The 21,771-nt window shown below is 41.3% G+C and overlaps 1 protein-coding gene across 1 annotated transcript; it reads left to right on the top strand.

Moving 5' to 3' along the window:
- The first annotated feature begins 576 nt into the window (after nucleotides 1-576).
- On the top strand, nucleotides 577-1,365 carry LOC132376061 (spindlin-1-like). Its single transcript, XM_059941609.1, has one exon. It carries the CDS (start codon nucleotides 577-579, stop codon nucleotides 1,363-1,365), a length of 789 nt encoding a protein of 262 aa, XP_059797592.1.
- The last annotated feature ends 20,406 nt before the right edge of the window (nucleotides 1,366-21,771 follow it).

The raw sequence follows: 21,771 nt of genomic DNA, 5'->3' as shown, positions 1-21,771 counted from the left end.
CTGTTACTCAGTGTTTGGGCTCCGCGTCTGCTCATTTGTCCCATGATCCTCATCTGTACAGTTTTCCTTAATCATAAGAGCTTGCAATGCAAGAACTGTGCATATTTGACCTCTTAGAGGGGGAAGAGAAAACCAAGCATGCCCTTTTAATAAATGAAATTTTGCGACGATGATAAAGATTCCGGTGTCCAGTCAGCAGAGGCCGGCGTAGCGAGGGGACGCAGCGTGCATCCGCCGTGGGGCCGGGGGCGGGGCGGCCGCCGCGAGACGCAGAGTGGGCGGGGCCCAGAGTGGGCGGGGCGACGCCCTCCTGCAGGGTAGCCCGGGGCGGGAGCGCGCCGCTGGACTGCGGGGCTCGTGGCCCAGCGGACGTTGGCCTCCACGGCCCCCCGGACGTTGGCCTTCGTGGCCTTGCCTCAAAGTCCTTATGATTTCAAATTTTTGCTGAACTTGTAAAAGAGGCACTTGGATGATGGATTAATAAAAACATTGAAATTCCGTGAAAAGTTTCAAATTGGAGAATCCTGAACGTTCATCCTGGTCCAGCAGTTCTGCTGGTCACGTAAATACAGATGAATGAAGACTCCATTCAGGAAGACAGCTGGCCAGCGGTCCAGAGCTGATGCAGGCCATGCTGGTGTATCTGCAAGCAAGATGAAGAAAAGGACGTCCCACAGAAAACATCGGAGCAGTGTAGGGCCCGGCACACCTGTTTCCCAGCCCCCGCGGAGCATCATAGGCTGCAGGATTCGGCATGGGTGGAAAGAGGGGAACAGCCCTGTCACCCAGTGGAAAGGAACCGTTCTGGACCAGGTGTCTATAAATCCTTCTTTGTATCTTATAAAATACGATGGATTTGACTGTGTTTATGGACTAGAACTTAATAAAGATGAAAGAATTTGTGCACTTGAAATCCTCCCTGATAGAGTTGCAACATCTCAAATCAATGATGCACACCTAGCCGACACAATGATTGGCAAAGCAGTGAAGCACATGTTTGAGACCCAGGATGGCTCTAAAGAGGAGTGGAGGGGAATGGTCCTAGCACGCGTCCCCATCATGAACACGTGGTTTTACATCACCTATGAGAAAGATCCTGTCTTGTACATGTACCAGCTCTTAGATGATTATAAAGAAGGTGACCTTCACATTATTCCTGATTCAATTGATTCATCTCCAGCAGAAAGGAAACCAGGAGAAGTCTGGGACAGCCTGGTAGGCAAACAAGTGGAATATGCCAAAGAAGATGGCTATAAAAGGACTGGCATGGTCATCCATCAAGTAGAGACCAAACCGTCTGTCTGTTTCATCAAATTTGATGATGATTTCCATATTTACGTCTATGATTTGGTGAAAACATTCTAGATGTCATCACGAACTTTGCCAAATTTATGTAAATATATTAAATGTGCAGTTTGTAGACGTAAAGATTTGATTGCTTTCCATTTTAATGAGAGCTTAAATGTCCCTGCGAACCCACAGTTTGCCAGCAGAACTGGTTTTGTTCTGAAGAGTATAGGTATATGTGAACACAAAACATTTTGTGTAAGGAGCTCCTTCCTCTTAAAAGGAGTCTGTTTGGAGGGGAGTTACAGGCAAGTTTGGCAAAAAAAAAGTTAAACTAGTATCAGAGTCATTTAAAACTGTAGTAGATTTTATCAATTTTCCCCTTCACTCTTAACATTCTCTTATTCTGCTGCCACAATGCAAGCATAGTTTGATACTTTTGTTTTTGCCTTTTTGGATATATATATATATATATATATATATAAACGCACATACACCTATCTATCTATATCTGTGTGTATACATGTATTATATATATGCACACACACACAGATACACACACACTTCATTGGCAGTCCTTTCTTTGTGGATTGGGACGGGGATTAAATAATTTTCTCCAGTTCAGCAGGAGTGCTGACCCAAGTCAATCATATTTGGTATATTACTGCTGTTTGTCGAAAATTAAATTTGGGCACAGAAAGCACATGGGGACATTCAGCTTGTTTTAAAAGTCAGAAGTGCAAAGCACCTTTTCAGTCGGAAAGTCCAAACAAGAATCACTCATGAACCGTTAATGACCCATGTTAGAACTTTACCAAACAGTTAGAAATCTGAGCAAAATGTTGACTTTGATTCTAAGCTTTGTAAAATTTTTGTTTACAATTTTTATCATAAATACTTTTTTTTTTTTGTCAAAGCCCAGGTCCACACAGTGTAATGCAGGTGTGTTTTGGGCAGTACTTTTGGTCCATTATTTGTACAAACCAGTAATTTGGATTTTAGTACACGATTTAAAAGGCAACAGTGTATCAGTGGTTTGTGTGTATGTAGTAAGTTCCTGGGAGAACATAAATATTAGCAATGTAAGTTTAAGAATGGCTTTGTTGCTTTCTAACAAGTCCTCTGGGACACTTTTATTTTTATTCTGATTTTACTGATCGTATGATTATGGTCAGAAGGCTTTTTCTCCCCGGCTTTTCCCCACAAAGAATGTCTGGACAAATAACAGCTGAAATCCCCTGACACCTTTTGTGGTGCTGCATCTTCTTGCGGCCAGTGTGCTGTTGACGTGGACCCATCCCACTGAGTGGACCCTGCTACTTCAGGGTCAGTCACCTGCGTTGGCTTGTGAATGTGACTGATAGCAGCCCCCAGCCACAGACTCCTTTTGTGGTTTATCCCTGCAAGGTTGTTTTAACCAAAATAGAACTGCAGAAGTGGTTGGTGTAGCAGCGAAATGGCCATCTGTCACTTTGTTTTGGATGAGCCCCTGCGTTTTGAAAGCTAGGAGAAAGGCGGTATGTGGAACCAGTCTCTTGTGGAGACTGGAAATCTGACCTGAAATTTGGGTGGAAGGTTAAATGCCTATGCCCTCAGTCAGACACCAGAGGTCCCCGCAACCTCCATCATGGCTGTACTTAACGTTAGAGATTCTGTAGTTACAAGGCCTGGCTGTGAGTGGTTCATGTGATGCCCATTTCCACCTTCAGGAAGGCTGTGCCTTGAGCTGTTGGCTGGTAACCCGTCACACCCCATAAATACAGCCCTCCGTTTTCTGCAGTGTGCCCAGAGCCTCCAGAGGTTCGGCCAGGGCCGAGCTTCTCCAGGAAGTGAGTACCCAGGTCTGAGACGCTCCTCCCCGGCTTGAACAAGGTCATGCTGCACATCTGTCACCTGTTTTCCTGGTTGCTCTTGTAAGAGTCCCTGCATGTGAACCTCAAGGCTGAGCCTGGTTCCACAAGCCCAAGCAGACACGTGTGTGTCCTGCGTGCACTAGGAAAACACCGTACGGTGACTTCGGGATGAAAAATAAAGTTCTCTGGAAGTATCCAGAAGGTTGGGTCAGTTGGAACATTTCTAGCATTACTTAATGACTTGCACTGTCGTTTTTCTGCAAGTACCTTTAGCAACTTTAATACCACATGACCTGCCAATCTCTAGACAAAGGTGACATGTGATCATTATCATCATTATTTTAATCTTTGTTCCATTTATTGCCCTTAGGGTAAAGGAAGGGGAAGGGGGGTCGTTGTTTTTCCATTTTATCCCATCCTTTATTCTTTCAGTGGATGAAACCACACTTCCTGACACGGTGACTAACTCTGCTCCGCAGCCGAGTATTTCAGGCTTCGTTTAGGCTCGTGTTTCAGATCGCCGTGCATGGCTTGCCTTTTCCTGGTATCTGAATGTTGGTTCCTTGTTCTAGGAATCCAACGTGAATTTCCAACATTATCATCGCGGGACTTAACGTGACATGAATCTCTGTATAAAATGTATTGGCCTTTCTCATTGACCTGCTATAGTATTATCGTGTCGTGTGTATGCGTGCCTGTGTGTGATGTCTGCGTGCCCAAAAATCTTCAGAGGAAAACCTTAAAAGCAGACCATCCTTTTTTGCATGTTACTCTAAGTAGAATGTTCAGTGTAACTAAGTTGCATGTTAAAGATACTTAGGTTTTTCTGTGTTCTTTGTTTTTCTTTGTTTTCAGTTTTCTGTATATTTGCCTACTGTGCTGTTTTAGTGGCTGTAGGATTAAAAATGCACTGATGAAGCAAGTACAGTGCCAACAGAAGGTGGTTTCCCAGTTGTATATGTCATGCAATATTTGAAGGGATTGCAAATTCTGAAAACAGTCACAGTTGCTTCTAAACCAGATTTCGTTTCTATTACTGTTTAACATGCCAAACCCCAAAGAGCCTTGAGCTTGAATCTCTGAACGCTGTGGACCCATTAGAAGACTGTTTTGATTGTCACAAATTGTAGCACCTGAAAACATTCTTAAGCTACTTGTCTTTTAAAAAAAATGAAAGTTCTCCAAAGACAGGAACAATTATTATAACAGAAAATTATTATGGCCAATATGCCTGTGGTTTTTCGGAAATACTGCACTTTTTGTGTTTTCCATCATGAGTGCAGTTTGAACAAATGTGGGTTCAAGAGGTCTTCGTGTTTGCATTTTAAAATTAGGCAAATTACTTCATCCTTCAAGCTTGAATTTGTTTTTTTTTGTTTTTTTTGTTTTTTTTCTTTAACATCTTTATTGGAGTATAATTGCTTTACAATGGTGTGTTAGTTTCTGCTTTATAACAAAGTGAATCAGTTATACATATACATACGTCCCCATATCTCTTCCCTCTTGTGTCTCCTTCCCTCCCACCCTCCCTATCCCACCCCTCTAGGTGGTCACAAACCACTGAGCTTATCTCCCTGTGCTATGCGGCTGCTTCCCACTAGCTATCTATTTTACGTTTGGTAGTGTATATATGTCCATGCCACTCTCTCACTTTGTCCCAGCTTACCGTTCCCCCTCCCCGTACCCTCAAGTCCATTCTCTAGTAGGTCTGTGTCTTTATTCCCGTCTTGCCCCTCGGTTCTTCATGACCATTATTTTTTTTTTTAGATTCCATATATATGTGTTAGCATATGGTATTTGTTTTTCTCCTTCTGACTTACTTCACTCTGTATGACAGACTCTAGGTCCATCCACCTCACTACAAATAACTCAATTTCGTTTCTTTTTATGGCTGAGTAATATTCCATTGTATATATGTGCCACATCTTCTTTATCCATTCATCTGTTGATGGACACTTAGGTTACTTCCATGTCCTGGCTATTGTAAATAGAGCTGCAATGAACATTTTGGTACATGACTCTTTTTGAATTATGATTTTCTCAGGGTATATGCCCAGTAGTGGGGTTGCTGGGTCGTATGGTAGTTCTATTTTTAGTTTTTTAAGGAACCTCCATACTGTTCTCCATAGTGGCTGTATCAATTTACATTCCCACCAACAGTGCAAGAGGGTTCCCTTTTCTCCACACCCTCACCAGCATTTATTGTTTGTAGATTTTTTGATGATGGCCATTCTGACCAGTGTGAGGTGATACCTCATTGTAGTTTTGATTTGCATTTCTCTAATAATTAGTGATGTTGAGCATTCTTTCATGTGTTTGTTGGCAATCTGTATATCTTCTTTGGAGAAATGTCTGTTTAGGTCTTCTGCCCATTTTTGGATTGGGTTGTTCATTTTTTTGATATTGAGCTGCATGAGCTGCTTGTAAATTTTGGAGATTAATCCTTTGTCAGTTGCTTCATTTGCAAATATTTTCTCCCATTCTAAGGGTTGTCTTTTCGTCTTCTTTATGGTTTCCTTTGCTGTGCAAAAGCTTTTAAGTTTCATTAGGTCCCATTTGTTTATTTACAATTATTTGTAAATAAACAAAAAAAATTATTTTATTTCCGTTTCTCTAGGAGATGGGTCAAAAAGGATCTTGCTGTGATTTATGTCATAGAGTGTTCTGCCTATGTTTTCCTCTAAGAGTTTGATAGTGTCTGGCCTTACATTTAGGCCTTTAATCCATTTTGAGTTTATTTTTGTGTATGGTGTTAGGGAGCATTCTAATTTCATTCTTTTACATGTAGCTGTTCAGTTTTCCCAGCACCACTTATTGAAGAGGATGTCTTTTCTCCACTGTATATTCTTGCCTCTTTTATCAAAGATAAGGTGACCAAATGTGCGTGGTTTTATCTCTGGGCTTTCTGTCCTGTTCCATTGATCTATATTTCTGTTTTTGTGCCAGTACCATTCTGTCTTGATTGCTGTAGCTTTGTAGTATAGTCTGAAGTCAGGGAGCCTGATTCCTCCAGCTCCATTTTTCTTTCTCAAGATTGCTTTGGCTATTTGGGGTCTTTCGTGTTTCCATACAAATTGTGAATTTTTTTGTTCTAGTTCTGTGAAAAAGCCAGTGGTAGTTTGATAGAGATTGCATTGAATCTGTATCTTGCTTTGGGTAGTATAGTCATTTTCACAATGTTGATTCTTCTAATCCAAGAACACGGTATATCTCTCCAGCTATTTGTATCATCTTTAATTTCTTTCATCAGTGTCTTATAATTTTCTGCATACAGGTCTTTTGTCTCCTTAGGTAGGTTTATTCCTAGGTATTTTATTCTTTTTGCAATGGTAAATGGGAGTGATTTCTTAATTTCACTTACAGGTTTTTCATCATTAGTGTATAGGAATGCAAGAGATTTCTGTGCATTAATTTTGTATCCTGCTACTTTATCAAATTCATTGATTAGCTCTAGTAGTTTTCTGGTAGCATCTTTAGGATTCTCTATGTATAGTATCATGTCATCTGCAAACAGTGACAGCTTTATTTCTTCTTTTCCAATTTGGATTCCTTTTCTTTCTTTTTCTTCTCTGATTGCTGTGGCTAAAACTTCCAAAACTATGTTGAATAATAGTGGTGAGAGTGGGCAACCTTGTCTTGTTCCTGATCTTAGTGGAAATGGTTTCATTTTTTCACCATTGAGGACGATGTTGGCTGTGGGTTTGTCATATATGGCCTTTATTATGTTGAGGAAAGTTCCCTCTATGCCTACTTTCTGGAGGGTTTTTATCATAAGTGGGTGTTGAATTTTGTCGAAAGCTTTCTCTGCATCTATTGAGATGATCATATGGTTTTTCTCCTTCAGTTTGTTAATATGGTGTATCACATTGATTGATTTGCCTATATTGAATAATCCTTGCATTCCTGGGATAAACCCCACTTGATCATGGTGTATGATCCTTTTAATACGCTGTTGGATTCTGTTTGCTAGTATTTTGTTGAGGATTTTTGCACCTATGTTCATCAGTGATATTGGCCTGTTGTTTTCTTTCTTTGTGACATCTTTTTCTGGTTTTGGTATCAGGGTGATGGTGGCCTCGTAGAATGAGTTTGGGAGTGTTCCTCCCTCTGCTATATTTTGGAAGAGTTTGAGAAGGATAGGTGTTTGCTATTCTCTAAATGTTGGATAGAATTCTTCTGTGAAGCCATCTGGTCCTGGGCTTTTGTTTGTTGGAAGGTTTTTAATCACAGTTTCAATTTCAGTGCTTGTGATTGGTCTGTTCATATTTTCTATTTCTTCCTGGTTCAGTCTCGGAATGTTGTGCATTTCTAAGAATTTGTCCATTTCTTCCAGGTTGTCCATGTTATTGGCATATAGTTGCTTGTAGTAATCTCTCATGATCCTTTGTATTTCTGCAGTGTCAGTTGTTACTTCTCCTTTTTCATTTCTAATTCTATTGATTTGAGTCTTCTCCCTTTTTTTCTTGATGAGTCTGGCTAATGGTTTATCAGTTTTGTTTATCTTCTCAAAGAACCAGCTTTTAATTTTATTGATCTTTGCTATCATTTCCTTCATTTCTTTTTCATTTATTTCTGATCTGATCTTTATGATTTCTTTCCTTCTGCTAACTTTGGGGTTTTTTTGTTCTTCTTTCTCTAATTGCTTTAGGTGTAAGGTTAGGTTGTTTATTTGAGTTGTTTCTTGTTTCTTAAGGTAGGATTGTATTGCTATAAACTTCCCTCTTCGAACTGCTTTTGCTGCATCCCATAGGTTTTGGGTTGTCGTGTTTTCATTGTCATTTGTTTCTAGGTATTTTTTAATTTCCTCTTTGATTTCTTCAGTGATCTCTTGGTTACTAAGTTGAATTCGTTTTTAATTTTAATTTTAGACAATGTGTAGATGGTTCCCTGTTCTCTGCATTTAGAAGTATAAACAATATAAATCTGTTAATTCTGTAATTTTTATAATTACGGTGTAACACTATCCTTAAGACATTTAAAATAAACCCTACATTTGTCAAGAAAAAAAAAACAAAAACTTGTAACATGTTCTGTATTCCTTGGTAACAGTGAGGTCACCTGAGGCTTGCCTGTCTTTAGGCTCAAAGTCCTTCATCCCCTAAACTGAAAATATACCATCCTCATCCCTCAACACACTCAGTTTTCTCATACACACACACATTTGTGTAACCGTGGTTCCTCCTATGACTCCACCCCCTAGTATGCTTCATTCTACCTACCGGGTTTCTAAGATAAAACTAGAAGTCACTCTTGATTCTTTCCTCTCTCTGTCCATCAGCCTTGGGCAGCTACTACTTGCTGCAGTCTATCTTTCTACCAACCCTGAACACCATCCCCTCCCCTGCCACCTACTGCAGCTCTCCTCCCACACTCAGCCCTCTGCATGTCATCACCAGACCCCTTGCCTCTCTCTTCTCTAAAGGCACAGACACACCTTCCCATGGTCTTTGTGCCTCAGTCCCTGACAACATAGCGCCTGGCAAATCATGTTTGCCAAATGAATGATTTCTTTTCTACAACCTCTTCATGCATTTGCAAGAACATATGGCTGCCCAGGTGGTATGACTGGTGGGCATCCAAATGGAATACAGGAGTGATTCAAACCCACCTCCCTCATGACATGATATAATGCCAGAAATCTCCACTGGTGGAATAGATTTAACTCCTGAGATAAGCATGTTGGTTCCACGAGGCCTGTATTAAAAATTAAATATGGGACTTCCCTGGTGCCAATGTAGGGGACATGGGTTCGAGCCCTGGTCCGGGAAGATCCCACATGCCGCGGAGCAACTAAGCCTGTGAGCCACAACTACTGAGCCTGTGAGCCACAACTACTGAAGCCTGCGCACCTAGAGCCCACACTCCACAACATGAGAAGCCACCGCAATGAGAAGCCCCCGCACCACAATGAAGAGCAGCCCCCACTCGCCGCGACTAGAGAAAAGCCCACGCGCAGCAACGAAGACCCAACACAGCCAAAAATAAACAAATAAATTAATTAATTAATTAAAAAAAAAATCAAATATGTCCTGCAAATCAAAACTACAATGAGGTATCACCTCACACCGGTCAGAATGGCCATCATCAAAAAGTCTACAAACAGTAAAAGCTGGAGAGGGTGTGGAGAAAAGGGAACCCTCTTGCACTGTTGGTGGGAATGTAAATGGGCGCAGCCACTATGCAGAACAGTATGCAGTTTCCTTAAAAACCTAAAAATAGGGACTTCCCTGGTGGTCCAGTGGTTAAGACTCTGCGTTTCCATTCCAGGGGGCACAGGTTGGATCCCTGGTCGGGGAACTAAGATCCCTGCATGCCATGTAGTGGGGAATCCAGCAATCCTACTCCTGGGCATATATCTGGAGAAAACTATAATTTGAAAAGATACATGCACCCCAATGTTCATAGCAGCACTATTTACAATAGCCAAGACATGGAAGCAACCTAAATGTCCATCAACAGACGAATGGATAAAGAAGATGTGGTATATATACACAATGGAATATTACTCAGTCATAAAAAAGAATGAAATAATGTCATTTGCAGCAACATGGATGGACCTAGAGATTACCATATTAAGTAAAGTAAGTCAGACAGAGAAAGACAAATATCATATGATACTGCTTTTATGTGGAATCTTAAAAAAGGATACAAATGAACTTATTTATAAAACAGAAATAGACTCAAAGAAATAGAAAACAAACTTATGGTTACCAAAGGGGAAACAAGGAGGAGGGATAAATTAAGAGTTTGATATTAAAATATACACATTACTATATACGGAGTAGACAACCAACAAGGACCTACTATAAAGCACAGGGAGCTATATTCAATTATCTTGTTAACCAGTGATGGAAAAGAATCTAAAAAAGTATATATAACTGAATCACTTTGCTGTACACATGAAACTAACACAACATTGTAAATCACCTGTATTTCAATAAAAAATTTTTAAAAATCACATGTGTCCTCTAAGATAAGAATTATCACTTCAGATTAATTTATTTAGTCAACTATCAGGGTTAAGAATGGGACATAGGATAGATGGCTTTTGATGGCTGACTAGGTCAAGTGAGAACCATGGCATAACACATTAAATCCCTATGGAGGGACAGGGTCTAAAGGAAAATCACAGAAATAAAACTCGGCATTTAGGCTTTGCCTCTAGAGTGAGATAAATCACAAGAAAGAAAAACCAGTACTTTGAGTCAGAAATAGGAGAGGCCTTACTTCCTGTCTTGGGCCACAGCTTCTATGCTCTGCTTCCACTTAGAGCGATAATTCTCATTCAAGACATGTATCTGATAAAACCATGTGTTTGGATTTCCTGAAATTTCTCTGACTCTGAATATGGACTTGTTCCCAAAAACTTCCACGCCCCATCTGCACTCATGAATGGGCAGTTCCCATGAGGCTGGCAGAGGGGACATGGGGAGCTGCCTGATGCCTGCCCACGGCTGCCAGATGTGACACAAGTGGCAGGTGGAGATTTATCCTCACAGAGTTGTACACACCACTGAATTCACCTTTTAATTTATTGCCTGCAGCAAAATAGAATGAAATAAGAGCTAATAAAATAACCCAGTTGGCCAGAAATTGTTCTCCATCCTACTTCTTCCGAGTACTCTAAACCAAGGTGAATCATCCCAGCATCTACCAGATGTCGGAGGTGGTTAGCCATGCTGTAAGTCTCTGGGCTCCCTCCCTCCCGCCCTCTCCTCCTCCCCTTCTGTTTTCTTCCCCTTCCTTCTTTCCCTTCTCTTCTTCCTTTCCTCCCATCCTTCCCTCTCCTCCTGCTTTCCTTCCTTTCATTTCCTTCCATCCTTCATTCATTCAAAAAATCCTTTCTGAGGGCTTACCCCGGGTCAGATGCTGCAAAGAAGAATGAGACAGATCGTGGTACAGAACCCCTTTTCTTCACACACACACACACACACACACACACACAAACACACACACACACACACCACACACACACACACACACATAAACACACACACACACAAACACACACACACACACACACACACACCCCTATTTGGGGATGCACCCGGCAGCTCCTCAGAATGAGATGGAGGTTGGCTTTTGTCACATTGCACTTAGTGGTGAGGCATACCTGATGCATGCTAACGGCCGAGACAGGATGGGACAGCGAAGGCGACTGATAGAAGATCTGCGTTTGACTCCTGGCTCTGCCTTTGACTCTGAATGACCTTGCCCAGGGATCTGGGCTGTAAGATCCTAGATGCCTTCTCAAGTCCTCTCATTTTCCTCAACTGATTATAAGATCTGAAAGATCTGAAGTGTTCAGGGATAATAATGAGGAACCTGGTCTTTCAAGGTCAGAAATGTTAAAATGAAAGCAATTTTTAAAAATCTGACTTTTTGAAACCCTTGTTTATCAGGGAATAGATGATAAATGTAAGCAATTCCTATTTCCACTAACGTAAAATATTCAAATTGCTTTTCGTGGTCAGGCCTTTGCAGCAGCAATGCGAACGAGAGGGAGGCTGTTGAGCGAATCACAAAAAATTTCTGCAGAGAAGCAGCGCCACCTGCTGGCATTCCATGGTGCTGCATGTGGTAAGTATAAACCATGAGGACTCGTCAGTCTGGGGTTTCACTGAATACAGAATCAGGAGCATTAGTCTTAATCAGAAGATGAAACTTTAAACTTTGACAAGACCATCAGACTGTGGAAAGATTTCTCTACAGGTTAATTTTAGCCATGTCTTAGATTTACTTTTGTATCAAACTGTTCATCCATGCTATACATCTTTCTTTATAAATCAGCCTCAATAATACATACTAATAAAAGCCACTTAGTCAAAATCAGTTATTTTGAGTATATAGCTAGGTTGAAAGGTCTAAATTGTTCTTTAGTTCAGAGTCCATTAATCTATCAACCAACTCGTCAGCTCTCCAAATCTCCCTCCAACTCTAGAATTTAGCCACATGGAGAGTTCTATTACACACAGGGCACTTTCTATATTGAGGGAAATATACAGTGTACGATGCATTCCTGGTCTCTCATTGTGGAGAATTAGCATGAAAATATACAAACATAAATAGCAACTATAAAAAGTAAATAATCAGGCTAATCAACAAATAAAGTGTGTCCCAGAGTGGAATGGCCCTCACTGCTTTGAGAACCAGGGCTTCAGGCAGGGGGCCAGAAAGGGTTTTATGGAGAAAGGGTTTCTTGAGTTGCATCTGGAAAAATTACTAGGATTCGGATAACAGTCAGGGATGTTGGAAAAACTAGTGCAACACAAAAAATGGAGGCAGAAAACATGTTAAAAGTTTTTTATTTAAAAAAAAAAATGAAACGCAAGGCGTTTGATAAACACCAGGAAGATCTACTTAACCTGAGTAAGACTTTTTAGGAGAATAGTGTGAGATAAGGCAGGAAAGGGAAGTTGAGACATGATTAGATGATTTCGTAAATGCAAGAATAAGGAGTTTGAGCTTGTTCCTGTAAGCCATCAAAAAGCACTGAAGATTTCTGGGAAGGAAAATAAAATGATCAGAACTGGGTTTTAAGATGATTTACCTGACAATGAGATAGATACAGGATGAAATGACTCTAAGATGTGAAAAAATGCCCTGAATGTGTAAAAGACACAGAAGTGAAAAAGAAGGGGTTTTTTAAGATCACAAATGTTTACACAAAAGCAGAAGAGGGGGACTTCCCTGGTGGCGCAGTGGTTAGGAATCCGCCTGCCAGTGCAGGGGACACGGGTTCGAGCCCTGGTCCGGGAAGATCCCACATGCCACGGAGCAACCAAGCCCGTGCGCCGCAACTACTGAGCCTGCGCTCTAGAGCCCGCGAGCCACAACTACTGAGCCCGAGTGCCACAACTTCTGAAGCCCACGCGCCTAGAGCCCATAGTCTGCAACAAGAGAAGCCACCCAATGTGAAGCCCGCGAACCGCAATGAAGAGTAGCCCCCGCTCGCCACAACTAGAGAAAGCCTGCACACAGCAACAAAGACCCAAGGCAGCCAAAAATTTTAAAAAAATAAATAAATTTAATTAAAAAAAAAAAAAAGCAGAAGAGGAATCTGACTCTGCAATGCTTTTCTGAATCAATGAATATATAATAACTTAAAATAATTCTGAATATTAAACCAAGGGGAGGCCCACTATACAGGAAGAAAAAAAGAAAAAGGACCCCTCCACCACTGCCAAAAAGAAGCTGCTGTAGAGGGAAGAAAGTGATCCTGACCCAAAGCCTGAGGGAGACAATAAGAGTGTTAAGGCCCCAGAGACTTCTAGATTAATAAGAACTGAGAACAGAATTCTTTAGACATTGCCTACACATTCTAGACAATACATAAGTAATGAATGAACTGATTGGTTAACTGTTTAATATGCTTTTATTATAGAGGCTTGGGCAGGAAGGAAACAGACATCACCTCCTTCACAATGCAGGTGACAATTTGAGCGACATCCACATAATTAGCTTTCCAATTTCAGTGTCGTGTCCAATGACGTGAGCTCTGCTGTGCCAGGTGGACCATTCGGAGGTCTGTGCCCACACAGAGGCAGACATTGGATCTCACTCTCATACCCCCCAACACCCATTCTTTTCCCTAAGGCTGGATTAGAGCAATCATTCCGGATTGTCTATTTTGTCAATGTCCTGAAAACGAGGGACCAGCGCTGTAAGCACATTGCTCTAGAAGGGCCCTACCCATCACAGCAGTGAACAGGAGAGAATGTCTTCCTGCTTCAGTTCGTAGAACAGAGTATGTGGTTGTATTCAGCTTGGGTCTGGGCTGGACTCATGGCCGAGATTCTTCATTAGATACTCAAGTGAGCAAGGTCACTTCCAATCTGTCTGTGCACTTGGTTGTGCTGAACCTCAGTATGGCATATTTTTTATATTACTCCCTAGAGACTTTTACCTTTTTAATAGCATTTCAACCCCCCACCTAGCACTGGACCTAGTACCTGGTAAATATTTCATAAATATTTAGTGGATGAATAAGTAAGTGAATGAACTTTTAAAATTTAAATTCTGTCAGCAAATATATTTACCCTTCATCTCAATTTCCAAACATCTAAGAATCTGACAAGCTTACTCTACCAGCTAGGAATGCTTTTGGCAGCAAGTAACAGAAAAATTCATGCACAAAAAATGTAAACAAATAAGGTTTTGTTTTTTTTTTTTTCTTGTGTAATGAGGAATCTGGAAGTGGGCAGTCTGGACTCATGCTGCTGTTCAGTGACATCATTGGGGACCATGTTTCCTTCCATCTTTCCAGACCTATCTTCCTCACCTTATTTGTTTTCATCCTCGTGCTGTTTGTCTCTTGGTCTCCAGTGCCTATTGCACCTACAGACATCACATCCACATTCTAGGCAAGAACAAGGGAAAGCAAAATTTTCCCAGAAGCGTCACCTTGCAGACTTCCCTTTGCATCTTATTGGCCAAAACTGGATCACACAGTCATCCCTGGACCAAGAGGAATAATTGGTTTAGAATACTCATAATTCATTCCGAGGTATTAAGAGTAGGCCCTATCCTTTCTGAAATCAAAGGACTTCTACTACTACCCAAACAAATTTGGGTTCTGTTAACAGAGAAGGAGGGGTATGGATACTGGGTCAACAAAGAGAAGTGCCTGTCACTCATGCCTTCCACCATGTATATTCGGATAAGCAAGTGTTTGTACGACTTTTCCAAGGTCATCAAAGTCACGAAAGTCATGCTATTAGTCTAGAATTTAATTGTAGACCCTGAAAATGACTTGTTTTTATGCCCAATGGGGTCATTTATTTTCTATCATGAATCTGGAACAGGAATTTAAGAGAACCTTAAAATGTATAAATGTTCCAATTTAGGATTTTAAGTCTGCCTACTTTGACATCCCACCAACACCCAATCGTTTTCATTGCTTCCTTTTATGTTCTAGATCTGACTCCCCATAAAAATACAAGTTTGTGTAGGGCAATGATCATGTCTTATCCATGCCCGGTTCACCAAAACCTAGCACAGCAGTTGGCATGAGCTCAATGAATATTTATTTTAAAAATGAAAGTGTAGGTTAGTGATGGATTAGACAGAGTATTATAAAATGAACGTTCTATTTCCATTAGAAAATTTATTTTGGAAATAAATTTTTGGTGCAGCTAAAATTTCAGCAGGTTGATTTTCCTCTTGTGTATATCCTTTATTGAAACAATACTTGTAGTGAGTACTTAAGAGTCAATTTACCTGTATATCCATACAATCAAATAGGATTTAGCAGTTTAAAAAAAAAAAAGAAAAAAGAACAAACTACAGAAATATACTGTGGCATGGATGAATGACAAAATCATTATGTTCAATTTAAAAAGCCAGGAACAAGAGACCACATGTTATGTGATTCTATTTATATGAAATATCTAGAAAAGGCAAAGATATAAAGACAAAAAGTAGATTCCTGGTTGCTGGGGGGAAAGGGGGAAATGGAGATTAGCAGTAAATGTGTATTACAAAAATGATGAAAATGTTCTAAAAGCAGATTTTTGCTGATGGTTGTACAACTGGGTAAATTTACTTTTAAAAAATCACCTGAAAGGGGTAAACTATATGCTATGCAAAATAAGCCCTGATCATGTATTTTAAGTCAATTTAGGTCTCTGGAAGTTTTTCAGCATTAACAAGGAGGAACACATTTCTGCATGAAGTTCCAAGTAAACATGAACTTCTGCCATTGGGCAGGGCAGGTTTTAAATGCAGAGAGCATAGCTGCATTTGAGAAGCACATTACCCCACAGATAAATCTTCAAATGGACCCTCCACTATACCTAGATTGAAATTTCCAGCTCCAGCATTGGCAAAACTATAAAGACATTGTCTCCACTAGACCCACATAAAATGCTCTCTGGGTCTCTGTGCCCTCCCTGACCACAGACCTTGCCATGAGCACACCAACTGGATTCTGTGGTAGATTTGCTAGTTAATGCTGTGGGTCCCAAGGGAATGAGAGACACACAGTTCTAACTAATACTGACTCAAGGTGTCCGCAACAAAAAACACAAAAAAGCAAAAAGAAACAACAAAAAAGACAATAAAAACAGATCTTTTACTCTGTCCACTGTGATTACTTCTTAGCATAACTCTTACTTGCTATTTGTTAGTGTGCTTGAAAGCCTCTCTCTCTCTCTCTTTCATTTCCTCTCTTTTCCCACTTTGAGTTCTATTATAAGGACTCCATTCCGTTATGCTTTGTACATGCCCTGCCTCTCTTGGGAGACAGAAAAGCTTCAGGAAGGGAAAACAGGGGAGGAAAACCCCAAACCATCAGGCCACCAAAAATGTAGACATAGTGTTGTTAAAAACACTATGCTTTTCAACAAAAGATGCTTGAAAAGCATAGGATGCTTTTCAAACATATTTCCTTTGTAGGACATATAGTTTATGTGCAGGTTTTCACCCTTTTAAATAAGGCTGTAGGAAGCAGCATGTAGCTAAATCATTGTGCATATTTAAGATATTTTCTGTAATCAACTCCTAAAAGTGTTATTGCTGATTCAAATTTGTGCACATATGTATACAGATTGAAAAATTACGCTCTAAAAATTTTGTTCCAATTAACCCTTAGCAGTATATGAGAGTGCTTGATTCCTTAGTCATTGGCTATTGTCCTTTTTAAAAATCTCCATTAGTCTGATAGGTAGCAAATTGTATTCCTTGTTTAAATTTGCATATCTATAAGTATTCATGCAGTTGGATGATTTTTCTATTTTTATTAGCCATGGTGTTCTGCTCTCATTAGCTCTTGGTGTTTAAATTCACAGTTCAGTTAAACTCTTTGAGAAGAAAGCCTTAGCCCATCTTCAGCTTTCCCAGTGGTTAAGGCTCAAAGCAAACTATGAACCCAAGTACCAGCCGGCAAAACCGACTCCAGCGTTGGATTTCAGGCCAGGAGCCTGCAGTTCTGGATCGCTCTCCACCACTTTCAAGCACTTGACCAACTCTTGAAGCATAATAGATTTCTTGGTTACAGATAATTTAATCAAAAAACTTCAAAGAGTTCTCTGTGTTACCTCTGAGGAGACAGATAAGCTCAGAGGTCTTGGAGGATGTAATCAGATCAGTACAGCCCTATTGAACTAAGAATCAGGCTTGCAATAGAATCTTTGCAAGATAAATTTAAATAACAGTAAACTCTTCAGTGTAAAGTTAAAGAGAATGAGAGCCCAGCTCACCTCTGCACAGTCCTCAGGGTCCCATTGTCATTGATTAGTAATTCCCTTCCTTCCTGCCTGCCTGCCTTCCTGCCTTTAGCTCCTCCTATTTGGGAATACCTGTACAAGGTCTTTGAAATTTCAAAACAAAGAAAGTAAGTAATAGACTCTGTTCCAAAGGTATGCATAGGACACACATTCAGAAAATAATTTTTGAATTAGGGGTTTTTTTTTTTTGAAAGGAAAAATCTTTTACTGTTTTGACACCTTTGTTTACTACAGCCTAGTAAAAGAAAGATTCCCAAAGGTGAGCTATTCATGCTTAAATTTTTGTAGAGGTGAAAGTAGCAAATGTTATTTTAAAAAGTTAAGCAATATAAAATTGTGTAAAGCAGATAGTAAAAGTGGCCCCGTGCACGCATAATACCACCGAAAAGAAGCCACAGATGTTTCACTCCCCAGAATAACAGTGTGAATGTGCCCTTGCGGACATTTTCCCATGTCCATGCATATTTGTAACATATAAGTAGCGAGATGCTGCATGAGTCTTCTCCCTTAGTCTTGAAATTTTGGCTAAAGTTCCAAAGCTGAGGCCGGTAGTCTCAACATAGCTTCATGTTGTAAACACAGTGCCAAGGAGCTGTCCCAACTCCCTTCAGCCTTATAAAGGTTGGCCAAAGTGATCCCTGACCCTCACCCCACTGCCCCATCCATCCTCCAGAAGCAGAAGGTCAGTCTCATGGAAAGAGAAAGGGAGCCATCCAGGTAGTGGATAAGGTTATACCCAATTAGGGTGGGTCCTTAATCCAGTATGACTGGTGTTCTTATGAGAAGAGGAGAAAAGACACAGAAATGCAGGGGAGTGATGGGGTTCAGGACAGCTCACCCCAAGAGGTGCGACTCTGGCATGCGCATTTCAAGCTGAAAACAATAGAGACACAAAAGACTCAGGAAGAACCTTTGAACTTCCCTCTAACTGCCTAAAAGAATGTAAGACAGGAGGCCTGCCCCAGGAAGGAGCTATCACCTTGCATAGCTACAGTAAAGATTAGGTGTGGTGAACAGGGAGGAACCTACCAGAGCCCATTTGATCCAAGTCCTCTCTGTGTCCCATTGTCTTTGGATGGCCCAGCAAACATTTGTTTTGTTCCCTGTGAATTTGAGGTTCTTGATGTCTCATCACAGAATGAATTCAGTGAGAGACAAAGCTATAGGTAAGAAGTGGATTTATTTAGAGAGAAACACAGTACAGACAGAGTGTGGACAATCTCAGAAGGTGAGAAAGCCTCAAAGTATGGCGTGGTTAGTTTCTATGGGCTGGGTAATTTCATAGGCTAATGAGTGGGAGGATTATTCCAATTATTTCAGGGGAGGGGCAGGGATTTCCCGGAATTGGGCCACTGCCCACTTTCTGACATTTTATGGTTGGCCTCAGAACTGTCATGGCGCTGGTGGGTGTGTCATTTAGCATGTTAGTGTATTATAATGAGCACATAAGGAGGCTCAAGGTCTACTGGAAGTTGAATTTTCCACCATCTTGGACCCAATTGGTTCTAACCAGTCTTTGCCATGTCCTATGGCTCTGTCATTCTTTTAAAGGTTATGCCCTGCCCCCTTCCCTCCTGTTTCAGTTTACCAAACATTAACTCTGCTTATCTTCCTGTGAATGACCTTACTTCCTCTTAAAGCCTCAGACCTCTGCCTCCTTCTCCTTCATTCAGAATATGTACTTCACCTTACCTTGCTGTCTTTGGAATTCTTCCTATGTATGTGAATTCCTCGTGCACACATAATCAATTCAATTTTTTCCTATTAATCTGCCTTATGTCATTTTAATTGCCAGAAAAGAACAAAGATGGGAAAGAGGAGGTTACCCCTCCCCCCATAAGAGAATGCCACATGGTAACAGAGGCAGAGATTGGAGTGATACATCTGCAAGCCAAAGAATGTCAAGATGACCAGAAACTAAGAGAAAGGCATGGAATAGATTCTTCCCTAGAGCCTTCACAGAGAGCATGCCCTGCTGACACCTTGATTTTGGACTTCTAGCCTCCAGAACTATGAGAGAATAAATCTCTATTGTTTTAAGCCACCTCATTTGTGATGCTTTGTTAGGGCAGGCTTGGAAAACTAATACTGAGGCCAATTGATGTGTGGTCAAGAAGAGGGAGGGATCAAAGATGACCTAGATATGCCTGGCGTGGGCCACTGGGTAGATGCTAGTGCTATAAGCAGATAGGTAGGGGATCCCCCGAGAGAGAAAACCAGGCATGGCTTTCTTGACATAAGAGAAGCCATTTTTGACCTAAGCCATTTTGTGATCTAAGCCTGGCCAAAATGCATGTCCTTGAACAGGTCTCAGTAATTAATGATCTTAAGAGAACAAAAGAATGCAGGAACAAATGACTGTTATCAGGCAAGAGAAGTAACAATAGCAAAGGTAACATATCATCGTAAAGACTCCCAGGTCCATTTCAATGGTAAAGATTAGCCTGAAGCACTCAACCACCAGACCAACTGGAACCTAAGGGATGATGATGTTGACCTTTTCTGACCCTCAGTGACATCAGTCAACTAAAGCGTGGACTCTGTCGACCTTTGCTCCAATTCTATGCTGAATTCTCCTCTGCTCAAACCCCATCATGAATATGCATACACCACCCAAGTCCCTTCATGAATATGCATGTACCCTTAGCTTAAAACGTCCCCAATTTTGCTGTTTGGGGAAACACAGCTTTGGGAAAGATCCCAGTGTTCTTACTTGTTGCAAGTAATAAATCCTTCCTTCTCCCGATCTTTGGTTTGGCTGTGTCTTTTGGCTCAAAACCCACCAAAAGGTGAACCCAGTTTTCCAGTCACAAGGCCATGAACTGTAATAATGGATATAGAAGATACACAAGGAGGGGCAGTTGAGTTGGGGCAGGGCACGAGTAATGAGTTCGGTGTCTGACATGGTAAGTCACAACCTCACGGTCCACCTATTTGGATATGTCCAGTCAGTGTTTAGAAGGCGAAGCTAAGCAGATCAAAAAGTACCTGGAGGTACAGGTGATGCCTTGGGAGATGTCAACTTCGTTTGAAAAGTGTCCATATTCAAACTGGAAAGCCTTCATTCTCTCAAATTGACAGACTCTGCTCTGTGATAGAAACATTAATTTCCTGGCAGATTTATACCCAGAACCAATCTGGTGAGTTCTGAGAACTAGATTTATTTCCCACCCACCAAGGATCCTCATCTTGAGCTGATAACTCTAGAGCTGACATGGGTCTGCTCTGGCTCCCTCCAGCCTACCCCCTACCCCCTGTGTGATGCAGGCAGCCCAGCAACCCAGAATGTGTGAAACTCACTGCGGGAAGGGCGGGAGGCGGGGAGAGGGGTGCCCTGTCCCTGACTAGAGGGCAGCCCTGGCCAGGATGCTTAACTCTCAGAACCCCATTCACAGTGAGAAACCACAGTGGGACGATACATAAAGGAGAGTGAGAACTGAAGTAACCTCACAGTCAGCAAAAGCAGTTTATTTTACAGAGGAGGAAAATCAGACCCAGAAAAGTTCAGTGGTTTACTCAAGGTCACGAACAATTGGGGTTCAGGGCTGAAACCGGAAAGTGCTCTTTTCATTACAGCATTTCTAAGGTCTCTTTTAGCCTTTAAACCCTATGCTTTATAAAAAGTTTATAAATAGAATGGGGGTGCTAGAAGTTTCTAAATAGCACCACACACCAAACACTGCTATTTATAAGAGAGAACTAATTGGAATTCATCAATCTCACAATTCAGTCTCACATTAATTTTGTGCATTGGAGCGAAACTTGTATGGCAGTTCATTAGAATGCAGGTCGGTCAATCAGATTGCGCCTTCAGATCTTCAAGAACGTTCAAGAGGTCTGTCAAAATCCTTTCATGCATGTGGGATTTTCACTGATGTTCCCTGCGACCCAGCAATTGGGTTGGTTAAAAATTTTCCCTAACATGCCCCACTCCAGCTCAAAAAAGGAAAACAAACGTGGTGACAGCAGCCTTGCCCTAATCTCAGTATCTGGAAATTGTGAAAAGTAGCAACTGATGGCTCTCCTGGGTGAGGTGTTCCCTGAAAAAGGGCTCCCCTCGGGCCAAATCAAGGCAGGCTCCCGGGGCTGAGCTAAACTTGGAGTGTGTCTGACAAATGAAGGGTGGGGTCTACAGAGCAGCAGGCGGCGGGTGCATTCTCCTGCCAGCTTCCACCTCCAGAGGGAATCACAGGCCAAGACTCAGCTGCTGCTGGAAGCTGCCAGCTATAGAGCAGTGAATCTTCCAGAGGGCAAGAGAGAGGAAGGCAGAGAGGATGCCCCTCTCCCTGACCCCATCTCTTTTTCTCTCTTACTCTTGTCTCTGTCTTGGGCCGTCCAATTTCCCCTCCTTCCCTTTTCTTTGTCTTCATTCTTATTCTTCCTTCTCTGCTCCTCTTTCTCCTTCT

The sequence above is a fragment of the Balaenoptera ricei genome, chromosome 12, assembly GCF_028023285.1.
Source record: "Balaenoptera ricei isolate mBalRic1 chromosome 12, mBalRic1.hap2, whole genome shotgun sequence".
Lineage (NCBI taxonomy): Eukaryota > Metazoa > Chordata > Mammalia > Artiodactyla > Balaenopteridae > Balaenoptera > Balaenoptera ricei.
Note: the sequence above shows the minus strand (reverse complement) of the source record. Positions and strands in the feature narration are given on the sequence as shown.

Excerpts from the sequence above, each read along its gene's own strand:
- LOC132376061 (XM_059941609.1), top strand. The coding sequence starts at position 577 with ATGAAGACTCCATTCAGGAAGACAGCTGGCCAGCGGTCCAGAGCTGAT.